The sequence below is a fragment of the Somniosus microcephalus genome, chromosome 9 (genome assembly GCF_052327205.1).
Source record: "Somniosus microcephalus isolate GS21.2 chromosome 9, FLI_Smic_1.0, whole genome shotgun sequence".
Taxonomy (NCBI): Eukaryota; Metazoa; Chordata; class Chondrichthyes; order Squaliformes; family Somniosidae; genus Somniosus; species Somniosus microcephalus.
The window spans coordinates 15,651,213-15,674,408 of NC_140995.1; the positions used below are offsets into that span (position 1 = coordinate 15,651,213).

Sequence of the window (23,196 nt, forward strand, 5' to 3'; positions counted from 1 at the left end):
ATAGTACTGTGCTATAGGGTGGTATGATAGTACTGTGCTATAGGGTGGTATGATAGTACTGTGCTATAGGGTGGTATGATAGTACTGTGCCATAGGGTGGTATGATAGTACTGTGCCATAGGGTGGTATGACAGTACTGTGCTATAGGGTGCTATGACAGTACTGTGCTATAGGGTGGTATGATTGTACTGTGCTATAGGGTGGTGTGATAGTACTGTGCTATAGGGTGGTATGATAGTACTGTGCCATAGGGTGGTATGATAGTACTGTGCCATAGGGTGGTATGACAGTACTGTGCTATAGGGTGGTATGATAGTACTGTGCTATAGGGTGGTATGATAGTACTGTGCCATAGGGTGGTATGATAGTACTGTGCTATAGGATGGTATGATAGTACTGTGCTATAGGTTGGTATGATAGTACTGTGCCATAGGGTGGTATGATAGCACTGTGCTATAGGGTGGTATGATAGTACTGTGCTATAGGGTGGTATGATAGTACTGTGCTATAGGGTGGTATGATAGTACTGTGCTATAGGGTGGTATGATAGTACTGTGCTATAGGATGGTATGATAGTACTGTGCCATAGGGTGGTATGATAGTACTGTGCTATAGGGTGGTATGATAGTACTGTGCTATAGGGCGGTATGATAGTACTGTGCTATAGGGTGGTATGATAGTACTGTGCCATAGGGTGGTATGATAGTACTGTGCCATAGGGTGGTATGATAGTACTGTGCTATAGGGTGGTATGATAGTACTGTGCTATAGGGTGGTATGATAGTACTGTGCTATATGGTGGTATGATAGTACTGTGCCATAGGGTGGTATGATAGTACTGTGCTATAGGGTGGTATGATAGTACTGTGCTATAGGATGGTATGATAGTACTGTGCCATAGGGTGGTATGATAGTACTGTGCCATAGGGTGGTATGATAGTACTGTGCTATAGGGTGGTATGATAGTACTGTGCTATAGGGTGGTATGATAGTACTGTGCCATAGGGTGGTATGATAGTACTGTGCTATAGGGTGGTATGATAGTACTGTGCTATAGGATGGTATGATAGTACTGTGCCATAGGGTGGTATGATAGTACTGTGCTATAGGGTGGTATGATAGTACTGTGCTATAGGGCGGTATGATGGTACTGTGCCATAGGGTGGTATGATAGTACTGTGCCATAGGGTGGTATGATAGTACTGTGCTATAGGATGGTATGATAGTACTGTGCTATAGGGTGGTATGATAGTACTGTGCCATAGGGTGGTATGATAGTACTGTGCTATAGGGTGGTATGATAGTACTGTGCTATATGGTGGTATGATAGTACTGTGCTATAGGGTGCTATGATAGTACTGTGCTTTAGGGTGGTATGATAGTACTGTGCCATAGGGTGGTATGATAGTACTGTGCCAGGGGGTGGTATGATAGTACTGTGCCATAGGGTGGTATGATAGTACTGTGCCAGAGGGTGGTATGATAGTACTGTGCTATAGGGTGGTATGATAGTACTGTGCTATAGGGTGGTATGATAGTACTGTGCTATAGGGTGGTATGATAGTACTGTGCCATAGGGTGGTATGATAGTACTGTGCTATAGGGTGGTATGATAGTACTGTGCTATAGGGTGGTATGATAGTACTCTGCTATGGGGTGGTATGATAATACTGTGCCATAGGGTGGTATGATAGTACTGTGCTATATGGTGGTATGATAGTACTGTGCTATAGGGTGCTATGATAGTACTGTGCCATAGGGTGGTATGATAGTACTGTGCTATAGGGTGGTATGATAGTACTCTGCTATGGGGTGGTATGATAATACTGTGCCATAGGGTGGTATGATAGTACTGTGCTATATGGTGGTATGATAGTACTGTGCTATAGGGTGGTATGATAGTACTGTGCTATAGGGTGCTATGATAGTACTGTGCCATAGGGTGGTATGATAGTACTGTGCCATAGGGTGGTATGATAGTGCTGTATCATCGGCTGGTATGATAATACTGTGCCATAGGGTGGTATGATAGTACTGTGCTATAGGGTGGTCTACATTAATGATTTGGATGTGAATGTAAAAGGTATGATCAGTAAGTTCACAGATGACACGAAAATTGGTGGGGTGGTAAATAGCGAGGCGGGAAGCCTCAGGCTACAGGACGATATAGATGGGTTGGTCAGATGGGCGGAACAGTGGCAAATGGAATATAACCCTGAAAAGTGTGAGGTGATTCATTCTGGATGGACTAACAAGGCAATACACAATGAATGGTAAGACCCTAGGAAAGACAGAGGATCAGAAGGACCTTGGTGTGCATGTACATAGATCCCTGAAGGCAGCAGAACAGGTGGATAAGGTGGTTAAAAAGGCATATGGGATACTTGCCTTCATTAGCCGAGGCATAGAATATAAGAGCAGGGAGGTTATGATGGAGCTGTACAAAATGCTGGTTAGGGTGGTATGATAGTACTGTGCCATAGGGTGGTATGATAGTACTGTGCTATAGGGTGGTATGATAGTACTGTGCTATATGGCGGTATGATAGTACTGTGCTATAGGGTGGTATGATAGTACTGTGCTATAGGGTGGTATGATATTACTGTGCTATTGGGTGGTCTGATAGTACTGTGCCATAGGGTGGTATGATAGTACTGTGCCATAGGGTGGTATGATAGTACTGTGCTATAGGATGGTATGATAGTACTGTGCCATAGGGTGGTATGATAGTACTGTGCCATAGGGTGGTATGATAGTACTGTGCTATAGGGTGGTATGATAGTACTGTGCCATAGGGTGGTATGATAGTACTGTGCTATAGGGTCGTATGATAATACTGTGCTATAGGGTGGTATGATAGTACTGTGCCATAGGGTGGTATGATAGTACTGTGCTATAGGGTCGTATGATAATACTGTGCTATAGGGTGGTATGATAGTACTGTGCCATAGGGTGGTATGATATTACTGTGCTATTGGGTGGTCTGATAGTACTGTGCCATAGGGTGGTATGATAGTACTGTGCCATAGGGTGGTATGATAGTACTGTGCTATAGGATGGTATGATAGTACTGTGCCATAGGGTGGTATGATAGTACTGTGCTATAGGGTGGTATGATAGTACTGTGCCATAGGTTGGAATGATAGTACTGTGCCATAGGGTGGTATGGTGTTAATCACAGATCATACCAGCGGTAAAATACTTGCTTTTCAATTATCCTCCACTGATGACCTTAGCAAGGCCGTAAGAAACAAAAAACAGCATTGGTGACCTATGGGAAGAACTGTCCGAATCCCTGAAGTTGTTATTAATTAAACCCACAGCAGCTGGCATTGCTCGGTCACTGCCTCTGTAGGGGACTGGAAGTGGTGTAGACAGGTTTCCTCTGACATAGCTCAGGTTGCAGTAACATGGGCTGTAAATATGGGTCCTTAGGTATTGACAGCAGTGTGCACACTGCCTGAACATTTTGTCCCCCTCATGAATTGTTCCTCCTCATCTAATTCAAGCAGCGCTATGGCTACAGCTCAGTTTTGTGAGGTGCTGCAGCAATAATTGGCAAGAGTTCACGAAAGTGTGGCTTAACAAACTGAAGACTTCAGCAAAAGGGCTTAGAAACAAATAAAAGTACACAAGACGTTCAGTACAACAGGTTTCCATTCTGGACGCAATCGGCGATCCGGGCGTAAATTGCGCTAGTTTTCTGAATTGAATTTTTTGCTCAAGTTTCTGCTCAATCTCATATGCATGTCGTCAAATGTAAAATCTTCCACGGACCAGCGCAATCGGGCAGCGTTTTGAATGTAATTTAAAAAAATATATTTTTGTATTAAATAAAATTCTTCGATATATTTAAGAGTGGTAACAGCAACAACTTGTATTTATATAGCACCTTTACTGTAGTAAAGCGTCCCAAGGCGCTGCACAGAAGTGTTATAAGACAAAATATTTGACACCGAGGCCACATAAGGGTAAATTAGGGCAGGGGACCAAAAGCTTGGTCAAAGAGGAGTTTTAAGGAGCATCTTAAAGGAGGAAAGAGAGGTAGCGAGGCGGAGAGGTTTAGGGAGGGAATTCCAGAGCTTAGGGCCTAGACAACAGAAGGCACGGCCACCAATGGTTGAGTAATTATAATCAAGGATGCTCTAGAGGGTCGAATTAGAGGAGCGCAGATATCTCGGGAGGGGTTGTGGGACTGAAGGAGATTACAGAGATAGGGAGGAGCGAGGCCATGGAGGGATTTGAAAACAAGGATGAGAATAGAGAACTGCTGACAGCCAAAAAAGCTAGACTTCAACATTAACTGGAACAACCACCATCACTTTGCTGTAAGAAGCACTCCAAAGTAATCCAGGCCAATTTAGCTGAGATGTGCCCATTTTATACGGGTGAAGTGCATGCTGGGGGCAAAGCCTCGCCCAAAGTTGTGAAGTTTAGCTTGGGACCTCATTTTCCTAAACACATCATTTAAATGGAGCTTCCACATGCCTGTAGCCTGTTGGAGTTGCACTCAGCCAGGCAAGTGGAAAGTATTCCATCACACTCCTGACTTGTGCCTTGTAGATGGTGGAAAGGCTTTGGGGAGTCAGGAGGTGAGACACTCGCCGCAGAATACCTAGCCTCTGACCTGTTCTTGTTGCCACGGTATTTATGTGGCTGGTCCAATTAAGTTTCTGGTCAATGGTGAACCCCCAGGATGTTGATGGTGGGGGATTCGGCGATGGTAATGCCGCTGAATGTCAAGGGGCGGTGGTTAGACTCTCGCTTGTTGGAGATAGTCATTGCCTGGCACTTGTGTGGCATGAATGTTACTTGAGCATAGAAACATAGAAAATAGGAGCAGGAGTAGGCCATTCAGCCCTTCGAGCCTGCTCCGCCATTCAATGAGATCATGGCTGATCATCCAAATTCAGTACCCTGTCCCTGCCTTCTCCCCATATCCCTTGATCCCTTTAGCCTCAAGAAATATATCCAACTCTTTCTTGAATATATTTAATGAACTGGCCTCCACCGCCCTCTGTGGCAGAGAATTCCACAGGTTCACCACTCTCTGGGTGAAGAAATTCCTCCTCATTTCAGTCCTAAATGGCTTACCCCTTATCCTTAGACTATGACCCCTGGTTCTGGACTCCCCAGCCATCAGAAACATCCTTTCTGCATCTAGTCTGTCCAGACCTGCCAGAATTTTATAGGTTTCGATGAGATCCCCTCTCAATCTTCTAAACTCCAGTGAGTATAAGCCCAATTGACACAATGGCCTAGAAATTCAGTGGCCTGCGCCACCAGTTTGCACCCAAAGAGGCCACTCAGAGGCTTTAGCGCCACTGGCCACAACCACCACGATATTTAGCGGGGCGCTAATGGCGGCGTTAGCCTGTAGCGCTGCGCCGCCACCGATGACTTCTCCTTGGTGCCGGGCTCATTTGCTGGCACTCGCGAGCGGGGATCGCGCTGTTGCAGGCACCTCCCCCTTAACAGTGGGAGTAAGGCCTGCAGTACCGCAGCCTGCCGTGCCGCAGCGGGTGGCGCTGCGGCACTTTGCGTGCCGATATTCAGTTTCAGCGCCCCAAGCGGGGCGCCGAAAGCTTTGTTTAGCGGCCGGCTTCCATTTGGGGCGCTGAAACTGAATATCCCGATGGCGCAAGTGGCTCCGCGCGCAGCGGTAATTCCGGCGCCCAGGCGAGCTTGGCGCCCCAAACTGAATTTTTAGCCCAATCTCTCCTCGTACGTCATTCCTGCCATCCCAGGTATCAGCCTGGTGAATCTTCGCTGCACTCCCTCCATGGCAAGAACGTCCTTCCTCAGGTAAGGTGACCAAAACTGCACACAATACTCAAGGTGCGGTCTCACCAAGGCCCTGTACAACTGCAGCAAGACATCCTTGTTCCTGTACTCGAACCCTCTCGCTACGAAGGTCAACATACCATTTGCCTTCTTAACCGCCTGCTGCACCTGCATGCTTACCTTCAGCGACTGGTGCACAAGGACACCCAGGTCTCTTTGCACTTCCCCTTCTCCCAATCTATTGCCATTCAAATAATGACCGATCCAATAACACCCATTTTACATCCGAGTGCCTGATGTTTTTGTGAATACTGCACACATTTAGAAATGAAGTTTAGCGGCTTGCATACTGACTCCAGATTGTAAACTCTTGTGAATTATAAGATACACAGGGCACTGGAGATTTAATCATATGATATAGCAATTAATGTCTAACGTATCTATGATGAAATAGATTTCACAATTAATTTGGTTTACACCGAAGGGAAATATATCCATCTATTTTTTTTAAATCAGTCAAGCAAAACAAAAGAAACTGCAGGCAGAACACGAATTAAAATAAATTGGATCCATTAAGCAGCTTTATAAACAGGAAATCACTTGTTTCAGTAAAACACAGCTGCCATTTTTCTTTGATGTTGCACCATTAAAATATTTATGAATTCACACCGCTGAGTATTGACAACAGTGTTGTATTTCCAGGTCTAAGATGCCCCACACCACGTCTGTCGTCTCTGCTTTTGATCAAAGGGTGAATCTTAAAAAAAAAAGCAAGTTTTCTCTCAGAGTTGTATTCCAACACTCAGTGTGTGTTGATCCGATAAGCTGAGAGAAAACTTACCTATGCTTAGATTACCAGTGCCTCACCAAGAACCCTTTACTTTGGTACACAAAAGGGTAAATATTCCCCCCCAAAAAAAGATATACTGACTTGATGGTGCATGGTTCATAGTTGTACTTTCTCCAACGTGCAGAAACAATAATTCGGCTGTGAACAACTGGTCGAATCTGGAAAAAACAGCACAAGGGTTAACGAGCTTTATAGTGTCCTACTAGAGCAAACTGTATTAACATAGAAACATAGAAGATAGGAGCAGGAGTAGGCCATGTGGCCCCTCGAGCCTGCTCCGCCATTCAATGAGATCATGGCTGATCATCCAAATTCAGTACCCTTCCCCTGTCTTCTCCCCATATCCCTTGATCCCTTTAGCCTTAAGAAATATATCTAACTCCTTCTTGAATATATTTAATGAATTGGCCTCCACTGCCTTCTGTGGTAGAGAATTCCACAGGTTCACCACTCTCTGGGTGAAGAAATTCCTCCTCATCTCAGTCCTAAATGGCTTACCCCTTATCCTTAGACTGTGACCCCTGGTTCTGGACTCCCTGACCATCGGGAACATCCTTCCTGCATCTAGTCTGTCCAGGCCTGTCTGAATTTTATAAGTTTCACTGAGATCCCCTCTCATTCTTCTAAACTCCAGCGAGTATAAGCCCAATCGACCCAATCTCTCCTATTAATACGTTAACTGGTGTAAAGCTCCAGCAGTCGATCTGATTTCTTTCAAATTTATTCCAAGTCCCCCCCAAGCACTACAGATACAAGAATATTATAAATTGGTCCCAGTAAAAGAGAATGGCCCCGATTTTCCCGAAGGTGCGGGGAATTGTCGGGTTCCCCGAATGTCGGGTTCCGACCCGAATCTAAATGGGTCAGCCAGCTGCACGCAATTTTCCCTCAATTGGCCAATTAATTTCCAGCGTGTGGGCACCCTTGCTAAGTGTCCAATTCCAGTCAGAAAGCGCCACATTATGATGTCATCATTTGTGGTGCTTTTAAAGTGTCCAGCAAGCTTCTCAACCTCTGCAGGCTTCCCAACCAGTCGGACAGAATGGCAGAGGAGCCTGCACCAGCTGCTGCCAGCGGCAGAGGCCGAGCTGCCGCCAAATTTGACGAGACGTCACTCCAGGCATTGGTGGATGGGGTAAGGGCCCACAGGGAGGTCCTCTTCCCTAGCTCAGGGAGGAAGAGGCCTCCCAAAGAGACCACGGCTGCCTGGATGGAGGTGGCTGCAGAGGTCAACTCTCAGGGAGTCACCCGACGGACCTGGATACAGTGCAGGAAGCGCTTCCATGACCTTCACCGCTCAGGAAAAGTAAGTACGAAGTTTCCATCACCCTCAACCTGATCCCCATTGCCTTTCCCCAACAGCACTCAGCTTCAGCAATCTCTTCCTCCACATCCCACTTCACAGTCACATCCATGCACCCTTACCCATTCCCTATCTCTCTATGCTCACCTCCACATAACTATTCCACCATGCAGCCCTCACACTTCCTCTGACTCTGATGCTTGGAACACCACTGACAACACATAGGGAGGGCCCTTGGTCTTGCAGCCTCACACCATCTTTGTCTCCTTCTAAGTATCTATGCTATGCAATCTCTACACTCACTCCTGCATTCTCACTCAAACTCCACTTGTCTCCCTCATTGCAGGAAAAGAGAGCTCACAACAACAGAGAGCGAGCCAGGACTGGAGGAGGGCCACCCTCAATCGCCCACCTGAGCCCCTGGGAGGAAGCAGTGATGGAGATTGCTGGGGTTGACGTGCCTGTGGATGCTGGGCCAGGAGAGACAGGAGTAAGCCCGCAAGCTGGTGACAGAATAGTTCCCCATCTCTCTCATTGACATAGCATGAGTTGCTGATATGATTCTGAAACCACAGCATTTGGACTTATGAGCATCTGCCAAATCCAATGTGCAAGTAACCTTGGCATCACATCTCTAACTCTTTCCTTTACTCCCCCACAGGACCATCCGGAGCCCCCGTCGCCACTGCCGAGGAGGAAGAGGCTTTGCAGCCAGACTCCTCAGAGGAAGCTCCAGCCTCTGAGGGCGTAGCGTCAGCAGAAGTAAGCGCACCCAGCACCAGCGCAGACACTCACACCTCGGTGGGACCTTCGGGACATAGAGTAGTGTTGTCACCTGGTGTATCACAGCTCACAAGTGAGCATCAGCAGAGTGTGGCGACAGGGACAGCAGGGAGAGTCATCGTCGGATGGTGCAGGCCTCTGCCAGCTCAGCTCAGCTGCATGTCGACCCTATGCCTCGGGGTCCATCCGCAAGAGAGGAGGTGATGGATCTCCATGCACAGATGCAGGAGTCTCTGGCAGGTTTTGTCTCCAGGGTCGCTGCGAGTGTGGAGCGAATGGAGGAGTCCATGGCAAGCATGAGCAGAGCCTTATTGGAATCATTGGCGCATGAAAGCATCACCACGGAAAGGTTGGCTACCTCCGTGGTAAGGCTGGCTACTGCCGAGGAGAGGAGGGCTGCAGCCGAGGAGAGGAGGGCTGTGGCCGAGGAGAGGAGGGCTGTGGCCGAGGAGAGGAGGGCTGCAGCCGAGGAGAGGAGGGCTGCGGCCCTGGAGGAGCTTAGTCGCCAGGGTATCGAAAACATGGTGAGTGCTCTGAATAGAATGGCATCTCTTGAGGAGCGATGGGCATCTATTGAGCACTGAAACCAGACCTTCATGGAAGTCCCACTGAGCAGGACTTCCAGTGCTGAGACGGGTTCCCATGGCCCCCCTGATGTGCAGCAAGGTGCTCTCCAGCCACTTGCAGGCGCTGAGGGGGAGCTGACCCATGAGAGGGAGGTTGTTGGCACACCTCAAGGAAGTGGGGGCTCCTCTTCACGCGCTCTCACTTCCATGCCACTTCAGAGCCCTCGGTCAGAGCCCCGCCGGAGTCCACACCCAAGTGAGATAGACGTCACAACCCCTGCACAGCCGCAGGAGCAGCAGACTGCTGGCGAGTCCTCACAGGCTCGCCACCCCAGAGGACGCCTGCCAAAGGTGTCGAGACAGGCGCAGCAGGAAAGTGAGCAAGGGGCCTCCACATCTGCTGAAGCATGCGTAAGAGAAAAATAAAGCACCACTAATCACAAGGGTAGTCATTTGGGTGAAAAGTCTTGCAAATAGTTTTAATGCCATCAGCTTCCTGTACATAAAAAATCTGCTGGCAACTGCTGCAGTTATGGCGTCTGTCATTTGGCGAATGGGGATATCACATAGAGGCCTTAGGATAACTTGCAGATGTCAGCAAGCTGGTCAAATAGTAGGAATGTGCAGGCATGGGCCACTGTCCATGGTCAGTTAAGAAGCAGTGAGCCTGCAGTGTTTGAGGTACCAGGCTATGCAAATCTGCCCAGGATGAGTGCGTTCCTTGCATTCCGCCCAGCAATGTTCTGGCGCACTGATGCCGCTGGTTGGCGGGCCTCTGCAGGATGCTCGTTTCCGTCCACCTCCTCCTCCTCAGCATCATCCTCCCCAGCATCATCCTCATCCGAGGCGGCTCTGTGAGGAGCCTCTTGGTCCTGCGGAATCGGCAAGTCATGTTGTGAAGCACACAGCATACCACGACGATTTTGGAGACCCTGGCTGATGAGTACTGTAGGGCTCCACCTGATCTATCGAGGCATCTGAAGCGCATCTTCAGCAATCCGATGGTTTGCTCGATAATGCATCTGGTGGTAATATGGCTGGAGTTGTAGCACTCCTCAGCTTCGCTGGCTGGTCTCCTCAACGGCGTCATTAGCCATGAGCACAGGGGATATCCCTTGTCTCCAAGTAGCCATCCTTGAAGTTCGTTTGGCGGACTGAATAGCGGAGGCACAGTAGACTGGCGCAGTATGAAGGATTCATGGCAGCTGCCAGGGTACTTGGCACAAACATGCAAAATCACCTTCTTGTGGTCACACACCAGCTGAACGTTAAGGGAGTGGAAGCCCTTGCGGTTGACAAAAACTCCTGGATTGCAGTGGGGTGCCCTAAGGGCCACATGTGTGCAGTCAATGACGCCGTACACCCTTGGAAAGTCTGCCAGCTGAGCTAATCCAAGCGCTCACGCCCTCACACTTGCGTGATCTCTGGTGAAATAGATGTGATTGTGCGCAAGGGCAAAGAGGGCATCAGTGACCTGCGTGATGCAAGTGTGTGCGGCCGCCTGGGAGATGCTGCTGATGTCTGGAAGGAGCCTGAGGCATAAAAGTTGAGTGCGGTGGTGACTTTGATGGCCACTGGTAAGGAGTGTGGACCTGGTGCTCTGGGCTCCAGGTCTTGCTGCAGCATTGCGCAGATGTCAGTCATAACCTCTCGCGAAAGTCGGAGCCGCCTCTGGCACTGCTGCTCAGTCATGTTGAGGTAGCTCACCCTGTGTCTGTAGACCCTGTTTGGGGGGTATCTCCTGCACCGACGGCCTTTCATGCGCTGGCCCCTTCTGGCCTGTGCTGCCTCAGGTGGCTGAGCCGCAGCCTGTCGCTCCTGCTGGTGCTGCTGTTGTTGCTGGTGCTGCTGCTGTTGCTGGAGTTGCTCCAGCCTCCTCTGCTGTTGGAGATCTTCTAATGCCAGGAAGGGACGGAACAAAAGGCCTCCCATGCTTCTGGCAGATGCCTCCGTTGAGGAGGCGCTGAGTTAGGGTGGTGAGAGGGGCTTCCCAGGAGCTCACACTGGAGAAGTGTGTGAGGCTCCAACTTTCCACAGCTGTGCCTAAGCCTTCAACAAGTTGCCCCAAGCCTTCAGCAACAAGGTCCTGCAGCCTACAAATGCTGGCTGATTAAATCTCTTCAGTCCTGATTGACCTGCAGCTGATAGCAAGCAAGCCAACTTTGTTCACGCCAGGTTTCATCAGCAGTGTTCCCACCAGGCGTGTTTCACGTGGAGAAAGGCTGAAAATTGCAAGGGACCCTGAAAATAGGATTAAACATGCCAATAATTGCTCATTAGGCTCCTGCCGACCATTCCCGCCTGCTGCGGGCGGGACTGATTCGGGTCGCGCTGAAACACGGGGGCGAAAGTCGGGCGGGGCGGGGAATTGGGCGGGGGGGTCGCGACCCCTATTTCTGCGATTTTTCAGCCTCCGCCCGCCTGAAAACCCGCCCGACGGCTGGGGGAAAATCGGAGCCAATGTATTCATTTTCGTCCCAAAACTCTCTCCCTGTCACACAAAAAGGCTACACGATATCCAGTAAACCTTTGGTCTTGTTTTTTTTTTTAAAAGTCCTCTTATCTTGTGATGCAATGCTCATGACAAAGCCAGCAGTAGTCATGTTGTTGCAAAATGGAGGCAGCTGATGTCCTGATGTGCAGGCGTCAAGGAATTTTTCTGGAGGTAAGTTCATTTGCCACCCAAGTAAGGAGTGTGATGGAATACTCTCCACTTGCCTGGATGAGTGCAGCTCCAACAACACTCAAGAAACTCGACACCATCCAGGACAAAGCAGCCTGCTTGATCGGCACCCCATCCACCACCTTAAACATTCACTCCCTCCATCACCGGCGTACCGTGGCTGCAGTGTGTACCATCTACAAGATGGTGTGGAGATGCCAGAGTTGGACTGGGGTGGACAAATGTAAGAAGTCACACAACACCAGGTTATAGTCCAACAGCTTTATTTGAAATCACAAGCTTTCGGAGCGCTGCTCCTTCTTCAGGTGAAGTGGAGAAATGCATAAAGACACAGCTTATATAGTCAGAGAATCATGTCAGATGTTTACAGGTAACCTTTCCAACTGCCATTTATCACACCTCGGCAGAGAGATAATCACAGCAGTCAAAGGTGTGAATGGTGTCCAAACAGGTCAGTCAGGGAAACATTACATCAAAGAACAATGAGGTGGGGTCACAAGGGGTCAAATATTGCAGATGCTGGGGTCTGTATGAAAAACAAAAAAAGACAAAAAACATTTTTTTTGGCTGAAAATCACAGCAGGTCCGGCCGCATCTGTGTAGAGAGAACAAGCCAATGTCGACTCGAGTCTGGATGACCCTGCATCAGGTGGGGTTACATGTAGCGTGACATGAACCCAAGATCTCGGTTGAGGCCGTCCTCATGTGTGTGGAACTTGGCTATCAGTTTATGCTCGACGATTTTGCGTTGTCGTGTGTCTCGAAGGCCACCTTGGAGAATGCTTACCCGAAGATCGGAGGCTGAATGTCCTTGACTGCTGAAGTGTTCCCCGACTGGGAGGGAACACTCCTGCCTGGTGATTGTTGCGCGGTGTCCGTTCATCCGTTGTCGCAGTGTCTGCATGGTCTCGCCGATGTACCATGCTCCGGGGCATCCTTTCCTGCAACGTATGAGGTAGACAACGTTGGCCGAGTCACATGAGTATGTACCATGTACCTGGTGGGTGGTGTCCTCACGTGTGATGATGGTATCTGTGTTGATGATCTGGCATGTCTTGCAGAGGTTGCTGTGGCAGGGTTGTGTGATGTCGTGGTTGCTGCTCTCCTGAAAGCTGGGTAATTTGCTGCAAACGATGGTCTGTTTGAGGTTAGGCGGCTGTTTGAAAGCGAGTAGTGGAGGCGTGGGGATGGCCTTAGCGAGGTGTTCGTCGTCATCGATGACATGTTGAAGGCTGCGAAGAACATGGCGTAGTTTCTCCGCTCCGGGGAAGTACTGGACGACGAAGGGTACTCTGTTGGTTGTGTCCCGTGTTTGTCTTCTGAGGAGGTCTATGCGATTTTTCGCTGTGGCCCGTCGGAACTGTCGATCGACGAGTCGAGCGTCATATCCCGTTCTTACAAGGGCATCTTTCAGTGTCTGTAGGTGTCCATCGCGTTCCTCCTCGTCTGAGCAGATCCTGTGTATTCGCAGGGCTTGTCCATAGGGGATGGCTTCTTTAACGTGGTTAGGGTGGAAGCTGGAGAAGTGAAGCATCGTGAGGTTGTCCGTGGGCTTGCGGTAGAGTGAAGTGCTGAGGTGTCCGTCTTTGATGGAGATTCGTGTGTCCAGGAATGAGACTGATTCTGAGGAGTAGTCCATGGTGAGTTTGATGGTGGGATGGAACTTGTTGATGTTATCGTGTAGTCTTTTCAGTGATTCTTCGCCGTGGGTCCATAGGAAGAAAATGTCGTCGATGTATCTGGTGTATAGCGTTGGTTGGAGATCCTGTGCAGCGAAGAAGTCTTGCTCGAACTTGTGCATGAAGATGTTTGCATATTGGGGTGCGAATTTGGTCCCCATGGCTGTTCCATGTGTTTGGGTAAAGAACTGGTTGTCGAAGGTGAAGACATTGTGGTCAAGGATGAAGCAGATGAGTTGTAGGATGGCGTCTGGAGATTGGCTGTTGTTGGTGTCGAGTACTGAGGCTGTCGCAGCGATGCCGTCATCGTGGGGGATACTGGTGTAGAGTACCGAGACGTCCATCGTGGCGAGGAGTGTTCCTGGTTCAACTGGTCCGTGGGTGCTGAGCTTCTGTAAGAAATCTGTAGTGTCGCGACAGAAGCTGGGGGTTCCCTGTACGATGGGTTTCAGGATGCCCTCGACATATCCAGAGAGGTTCTCACACAGGGTTCCGTTGCCTGATGCGATAGGACGTCCAGGTGTGTTGGCTTTGTGTATCTTTGGGAGGCAGTAGAAGTCTCCCACGCGGGGAGTACGTGGGATGAGAGCATGTAGGATGCTTTGAAGGTCTGGATCGAAGGTTTTGATCAGTCTGTTGAGTTGGCGGGTGTGTTCTTTGGTCGGATCTGCGGGTAACTGTCTGTAGTGTTCCTGGTTGTCCAGTTGTCGGTATACTTCTTTGCAATAGTCCGTTCTGTTCTGTATGACGATGGCACCTCCTTTGTCCACCAGCTTCCACCCTAACCACGTTAAAGAAGCCATCCCCTATGGACAAGCCCTGCGAATACACAGGATCTGCTCAGACGAGGAGGAACGCGATGGACACCTACAGACACTGAAAGACGCCCTTGTAAGAACGGGATATGACGCTCGACTCGACGATCGACAGTTCCGACGGGCCACAGCGAAAAATCGCATAGACCTCCTCAGAAGACAAACACGGGACACAACCAACAGAGTACCCTTCGTCGTCCAGTACTTCCCCGGAGCGGAGAAACTACGCCATGTTCTTCGCAGCCTTCAACATGTCATCGATGACGACGAACACCTCGCTAAGGCCATCCCCACGCCTCCACTACTCGCTTTCAAACAGCCGCCTAACCTCAAACAGACCATCGTTCGCAGCAAATTACCCAGCTTTCAGGAGAACAGCGACCACGACACCACACAACCCTGCCACAGCAACCTCTGCAAGACATGCCAGATCATCAACACAGATACCATCATCACACGTGAGGACACCACCCACCAGGTACATGGTACATACTCATGTGACTCGGCCAACGTTGTCTACCTCATACGTTGCAGGAAAGGATGCCCCAGAGCATGGTACATCGGCGAGACCATGCAGACACTGCGACAACGGATGAACGGACACCGCGCAACAATCACCAGGCAGGAGTGTTCCCTCCCAGTCGGGGAACACTTCAGCAGTCAAGGACATTCAGCCTCCGATCTTCGGGTAAGCATTCTCCAAGGTGGCCTTCGAGACACACGACAACGCAAAATCGTCGAGCAGAAACTGATAGCCAAGTTCCGCACACATGAGGACGGCCTCAACCGAGATCTTGGGTTCATGTCACGCTACATGTAACCCCACCTGATGCAGGGTCATCCAGACTCGAGTCGACATTGGCTTGTTCTCTTTACACAGATGCGGCCGGACCTGCTGTGATTTCCAGCCAAAAAAAATGTTATTTGTCTGTTTTTTTTTTGTTTTTCATACAGACCCCAGCATCTGCAATATTTGACCCCTTGTGACCCCACCTCATTGTTCTTTGATGTAATGTTTCCCTGACTGACCTGTTTGGACACCATTCACGCCTTTGACTGCTGTGATTATCTCCCTGCCGAGGTGTGATAAATGGCAGTTGGAAAGGTCACCTGTAAACATCTGACATGATTCTCTGACTATATAAGCTGTGTCTTTATGCATTTCTCCACTTCACCTGAAGAAGGAGCAGCGCTCCGAAAGCTTGTGATTTCAAATAAAGCTGTTGGACTATAACCTGGTGTTGTGTGACTTCTTACATTTGTCCACCCCAGTCCAACTCCGGCACCTCCACACCATGGCTACTATCGACACCACAAACTGCCGGCTCAAAGTGGAGAGGATCTCCAAGAAGATCGCGCATATCGACACAGACATCAAGTTTCTACAGAGATGCAAGTAAGCAGACAAGATCCCGAAAGGACTACAGATCACTAACCCACTCAAGTCGACCTACAACACAGACTACGCTGAGAGACTCTGCCGTCGTACCTCTCGCACACTCCTCAACCATCTCGTACACCAGCTCTACAGCAGACGCCGCAACCTCGAAACCGAGATGGAGTCCATGTTCTCAGCCTGTGCTCAGGACGCAGACCAGCTACGAGACACCGCCAAACAAACAAGGCAACGGAACTACGCTACCTACATGCACACCAAGACCAGGAAGCTTCAGAAACTTGGCATCACCAGCAGCAGCAACAAAGCCTCCCCCGGTACCACGGTTGAAACCACAGGGAAATCCATCGTCAACCTGTCCGACCACACCCTTCAACCAGATGAAATTTAAGTTCTCAGCCGAGGGCTCAATTTCTGCCCCACCACCAAAATGGACCCCATCGGTCTCGCGGCAGACACAGAGGAATTCATCAGGAGAATGAGGCTCCGGGAATTCTTCCACAAATCCCAAGATGTCAGCAGCGAACCCAATGAGACAATCAATGATCCGGAACAGCAGACAGAGGGATCCGCAGTGCAGCGACCGAAGAAGAGTCAAATTGGACCCCTCCGGAGGGTCGCTGCCCTAAGCTTGACATGTATGCTCAAGCTGTCAGGAGATGCATCAACGCCAGATTCATCAGCCGCACTCACAAGACAGTCCAGAATGTCACCCGAGCACAACGCAACGCCATCCACGCTCTCAAGACCAACCGCAACATCGTCATCAAACCAGTAGACAAAGGAGGTGCCATCGTCATACAGAACAGAACGGACTATTGCAAAGAAGTATACCGACAACTGGACAACCAGGAACACTACAGACAGTTACCCGCAGATCCGACCAAAGAACACACCCGCCAACTCAACAGACTGATCAAAACCTTCGATCCAGACCTTCAAAGCATCCTACATGCTCTCATCCCACGTACTCCCCGCGTGGGAGACTTCTACTGCCTCCCAAAGATACACAAAGCCAACACACCTGGACGTCCTATCGCATCAGGCAACGGAACCCTGTGTGAGAACCTCTCTGGATATGTCGAGGGCATCCTGAAACCCATCGTACAGGGAACCCCCAGCTTCTGTCGCGACACTACAGACTTCTTACAGAAGCTCAGCACCCACGGACCAGTTGAACCAGGAACACTCCTCGCCACGATGGACGTCTCGGCACTCTACACCAGTATCCCCCACGATGACGGCATCGCTGTGACAGCCTCAGTACTCAACACCAACAACAGCCAATCTCCAGATGCCATCCTACAACTCATCTGCTTCATCCTTGACCACAATGTCTTCACCTTCGACAACCAGTTCTTTACCCAAACACACGGAACAGCCATGGGGACCAAATTCGCACCCCAATACGCAAACATCTTCATGCACAAGTTCGAGCAAGACTTCTTCGCTGCACAGGATCTCCAACCAACGCTATACACCAGATACATCGACGACATTTTCTTCCTATGGACCCACGGCGAAGAATCACTGAAAAGACTACACGATAACATCAACAAGTTCCATCCCACCATCAAACTCACCATGGACTACTCCTCAGAATCAGTCTCATTCCTGGACACACGAATCTCCATCAAAGACGGACACCTCAGCACTTCACTCTACCGCAAGCCCACGGACAACCTCACGATGCTTCACTTCTCCAGCTTCCACCCTAACCACGTTAAAGAAGCCATCCCCTATGGACAAGCCCTGCGAATACACAGGATCTGCTCAGACGAGGAGGAACGCGATGGACACCTACAGACACTGAAAGACGCCCTTGTAAGAACGGGATATGACGCTCGACTCGTCGATCGACAGTTCCGACGGGCCACAGCGAAAAATCGCATAGACCTCCTCAGAAGACAAACACGGGACACAACCAACAGAGTACCCTTCGTCGTCCAGTACTTCCCCGGAGCGGAGAAACTACGCCATGTTCTTCGCAGCCTTCAACATGTCATCGATGACGACGAGCACCTCGCTAAGGCCATCCCCACGCCTCCACTACTCACTTTCAACCAGCCGCCTAACCTCAAACAGACCATCGTTCGCAGCAAATTACCCAGCTTTCAGGAGAACAGCGACCACGACACCACACAACCCTGCCACAGCAACCTCTGCAAGACATGCCAGATCATCAACACAGATACCATCATCACACGTGAGGACACCACCCACCAGGTACATGGTACATACTCATGTGACTCAGCCAACGTTGTCTACCTCATACGTTGCAGGAAAGGATGCCCCGGAGCATGGTACATCGGCGAGACCATGCAGACACTGCAACAACGGATGAACGGACACCGCGCAACAATCACCAGGCAGGAGTGTTCCCTCCCAGTCGGGGAACACTTCAGCAGTGAAGAACATTCAGCCTCCGATCTTCGGGTAAGCATTCTCCAAGGTGGCCTTCGAGACACACGACAACGCCAAATCGTCGAGCAGAAACTGATAGCCAAGTTCCGCACACATGAGGACGGCCTCAACCGAGATCTTGGGTTCATGTCACGCTACATGTAACCCCACCTGATGCAGGGTCATCCAGACTCGAGTCGACATTGGCTTGTTCTCTCTACACAGATGCGGCCGGACCTGCTGTGATTTCCAGCCAAAAAAAATGTTTTTTGTCTGTTTTTTTTTGTTTTTCATACAGACCCCAGCATCTGCAATATTTGACCCCTTGTGACCCCACCTCATTGTTCTTTGATGTAATGTTTCCCTGACTGACCTGTTTGGACACCATTCACGCCTTTGACTGCTGTGATTATCTCCCTGCCGAGGTGTGATAAATGGCAGTTGGAAAGGTTACCTGTAAACATCTGACATGATTCTCTGACTATATAAGCTGTGTCTTTATGCATTTCTCCACTTCACCTGAAGAAGGAGCAGCGCTCCGAAAGCTTGTGATTTCAAATAAAGCTGTTGGACTATAACCTGGTGTTGTGTGACTTCTTACATCTACAAGATGCACTGCAGCAACTCGCCAAGGCTTCTTCGGCAGCACCTCCCAAACCCGCGACCTCTTCCACCTAGAAGGACAAGGGCAGCAGGAGCATGGGAACACCACCACCTCCAAGTTCCCCTCCAAGTCACACATCATCCTGACTTAGAAGTATATCGCCGGTCCTTCATCATCACTGGGTCAAAATCCTGGAACTCCCTCCCTAACAGCACTGTGGGAGTACCTTCACCACACGGACTGCAGCGGTTCAAGAAGGCAGCTCACCACCACCTTCTCAAGGGCAACTAGGGATGATCAATAAATGCTGGCCTTGCCAGCAACACCCACATCCCATAAACACATTTTTTAAAAGTGTTAATGCTGTAAATTTTGATATGGACCATTTTATCTCACTACTGCTTTTTGGTGGTAAATCAGAAGGTTTTACGGCCAAGGGCACTAGAACAGTATTTTGAACATTGATACCATCCTTCAAATTAGGCCCAATTTGAAATCTGACAGATTTGTTCTCCTCAATGATTTGAAAATGAACGGTCAGAGATTTGACTAGAGGTACTGCAAAATCTGCTACAGCAACATAAAACAAAACACACAAATAGAGCATCATGCAAGCATGTGAGACATGACATTGATGCAGCAGATCCATCTTCAATGGCCAGAACTTGGTGTCGGGGGCTTGCCGCGCGTGCAAGCCCCCAACGTGCACTTACCCGGCGCGCCGACATCTGAAACCTGGCCCGCAGTGGATTTCCTGTCAGTGGCCCGGTTCTGATGTCGGCGCGCTGTGCTAACCTGACCCAACGGCGTAGTTAGTGCGATGTGCCGGCTGGGATCAGGTGAGCACTGTTCAGCCAATCAGGGGAGGGGAAACTTCATTCATAAGTTTCAGAGTAAGAACTGTCAAACTCATGAAAAGTACGGCACCCCAAAACACTACTTAAACTTTAAATAAAATTTTAAAAAACATTCCAATAATTAAATTAACTATGAATAACTTTAAAAAACTATTTTAAACAATTAATCAAATTTTTGAAAAAAATAATTTTTTAATAAATCGGGTCTAAAACTACACTTACCTTACTGTAAAGTCCTTAAAAACAATAAAGCTGTGGAAAAAATGTAATAATTTTAAGTTAAAGACCACTTACCTTCAAGAATGAAGTCCTTGCGTCTCCTTTTTACATTCAAAGGAGAGGCCCTTACACACGCGCAAACCTGTCAAAAAACAGGAATTCCATTGCGCACGCGCTGCCTGTCAATCCGTACATGTTCCGCCTCTTAACCCCTTGGGTCAGAGGACAGGAAATGCCGGTTTTCCCCGCATGCGCTGTGCATGCTGAAAACCGGCAATTCCTCCGGGCCCACGTGTGAGTACCCCATCCGTACTCACGCGTTGGGACCCGAACTTCTGGCCCAATAAGTCTGGGATAGTCTACAAGGTCACAAGCCACTTGCCATAATAAAAAAAAGCTCCAAAAATGGCAAACAGGATGTCACGGGAAGGCGTTAACACTAATGTAGGAGAGGCGAATGAACTAAACATTCTTGCTGGTCTTACAATTAGCTCAGCTATCTCAACATTACCAGGACATAAACAGAAATGCATCTTAGTATTGTATCCGCCATCTGGATTCATGCTTGCGCCAAAACTAATTCTATTGGAAGTGGAGGTCAGTTACGTTTTTCTTCTGGTCTGCTTAATAAGTATTATGATTGCTTAAATAACAACAGAAAGTGCTGGAAACCCTCAGCAGGTCAGGCAGCATCGAGGAGAGAGGAGAAACAGAGATAAAGTTTTGGGTTGAACCCTTCGTCAGAACTGGAAAAGGTTAGGGAGGAGAGATTTTTAAGCAGAGGCAAGGAGGAGGGGAGGAAAGAACAAAGGGAAGGTCTGTGATGGGATGGAAGGTAGGAGAGACTGACTGACAAAGGGGATGATGGTGCGAGGCAAAAGGTAATGGGACAAGTTAAGAAACAAAAGATGGCTCTAGATGATGTGTGAATGATAATGGCAGCAACATGAACAGCCGCCATGTGAGGAAACAAGAGAGAGACAAAATGAACGGTCAGTGATTGCTTGCCTGGTACAACATCGAGGTTGGAAAATATCATGCCATTTATAACAGGTTATCCACCAGGTTGAATGCTAACAGCCTAGTACAAGGCTTGGAATCAGTTCCTACGGGTTTCATCTTTGGCACAAAGCTGCCTGGGAGATTGCAGAACATTCTGACAGCCTTTGTGGACAGGAGCCGCACAAGTGGCCGAGACAGATCCATCAGCTTACAATCAATGTATGCCTGGCTGATTGAAACTGATTGCATTCCTAGCAAAAAAAGCTCTTATACTGAGATTGACCCATTTTCCATATGATGTGCCTCAATAATCCCGAGACTCGATGTTAGCGAAACAAAACAAGGCTTTTATTAACTTAGAAGTGGAGAGAGGTATCTTCCCTGGAGGTCTGCAGTACTGGCTGTGAGGCCAGACTGAGCTGGCTTACATAGAGGCCAGGTATGGGCGGAGCCCTACACACAACACATTCCATACATTCCAATACACAATACAATGGTGAGGAGAAACCTGAAACCAACCACAGTCACAGGCAATACAATGGTAAGGGGGAACCTGAAACCAATCACAGTCACAGGCAGTGATGAGGCAGTGATGAATGGAATATTTCATCACATTCACCCCTTCTATAGATTTAGTCTGTTCGGGGGTTTGGTAGTCCTCTGCGACCGACGTGGCTGTTGTGGTGTCGCAGGTGTCGGCTGGGTGTCCCCGGTGGCCTCCTGGGTCTCTGCCGGGGGTGCCGCCAGGGTTGTTGAAGGGGTAGTTGGTGGGGGTGCCGTTGGTCGATGTTCTTCCGGGGGTGATGAAAGAGTAGTGGGTGGGTAAGAGTTGCTGTGGTCGTTGTTGCTGCTATTGCCGTGGTTGCTGTCGTTACCGGCTGGGGCGACGTCTTTTATTGACACGGTGTCCTCCCTTCCGTCGGCGTGCCGGACATACGCGTATTGGGGGTTGGCGTGGAGTAGGTGCACTGGCTCCACGAGAGGGTCCGTTTTATGGCCCCTCACATGCCTTCGCACGAATACCGGACCCGGGGTGGAGAGCCATGACGGCATGGATACGCCTGAGGTGGATTTCCGGGGGAAGCTAAACATTCGTTCATGAGGCGTGGCATTAGTGGCAGTACACAATAGCGACCGTATCGAATGGAGCACATCTGAGAGGACTTCCTGCCAGCGGGAGATAGGGAGGCCCTTGGTCCTTAGAGCTAGAGTGACTGCTTTCCATACTGTCCCGTTCTCTCGCTCCACTTGACCGTTACCCCGGGGGTTGTAGCTGGTGGTACGGCTCGTGGCGATACCCCTGGACAGCATGTACTGGCGTAGCTCTTCACTCATGAAGGACGCCCCCCTATCCGTGTGGATGTAGCTCGGCATACCGAACAGGCAGAACAGGCTGTTGAGGCATTTAATGACCGTGGCGCTGGTCATGTCTGGGCAGGGGAAGGCGAATGGGAACCGGGAGTATTCGTCCACAATGTTCAGGAAGTAAACATTGCGGTCGACGGACGGGAGGGGGCCCTTGAAATCTAAGCTGAGCCGCTCAAAGGGCCGTGTAGCTTTGATTAAGTGGGCTCTATCAGGGTGGTAGAACCGAGGCTTGCACTCAGCGCAAGTGCGGCAGTTCCTGGTCAGAGACCGAACTTCCTCAATCGAGTAGGGTAAGTTGCGGGACTTTATGAAGTGGAACAGCCGCGTGACCCCTGGGTGGCAGAGGTCATTGTGGAGGGTCTGTAGCCGATCCCCGGTGGCGCTGGCACACATCCCTCGTGAGAGGGCATCTGGGGATTCGTTAAGGGCCCCTGGCCGGTAAATGATGTCATACTCGAAGGTGGAGAGCTCGATCCGCCACCTAAGAATCTTATCATTTTTGATCTTCCCCCTCTGTTTATTATTGAACATAAACGCTACCGACCGCTGGTCGGTAAGTAGGGTGAAGCGTTTGCCGGCTAGGTAGTGGCGCCAGTGGCGCACTGCCTCCACGATGGCTTGGGCCTCCTTTTCCACGGAGGAGTGTCTGATCTCGGGCCCTTGGAGGGTCCTCGAGAAGAAAGCTACAGGCCGCCCCGCCTGGTTGAGGGTGGCCGCCAAGGCAAAGTCAGACGCATCACTTTCCACTTGAAATGGAGTGTTCTCGTCCACTGCCTGTAGCGTGGCCCGCTCAATATCCTGCTTAATGCTTTTGAAGGCGGCGTGGGCCTCAGCAGAGAGTGGAAAAGAGGATGCTTTCAAGAGGGGGCGGGCTTTGTCGGAGT

At 49.6% G+C, this 23,196-nt stretch overlaps 1 protein-coding gene across 10 annotated transcripts in view; it reads right to left on the minus strand.

The window, feature by feature from the left end:
- dcdc2c (doublecortin domain containing 2C) overlaps positions 1-23,196 on the minus strand; it is a 236,954-nt gene that overhangs the window by 169,428 nt on the left and 44,330 nt on the right. For all 10 annotated transcript variants that reach the window (XM_085996383.1, XM_085996384.1, XM_085996389.1 and 7 more), the window contains one exon: positions 6,716-6,792. In XM_085996383.1, coding sequence (XP_085852509.1) covers positions 6,716-6,792 — 77 coding nt within the window. The remainder of the gene's footprint in view (positions 1-6,715; positions 6,793-23,196) is intronic.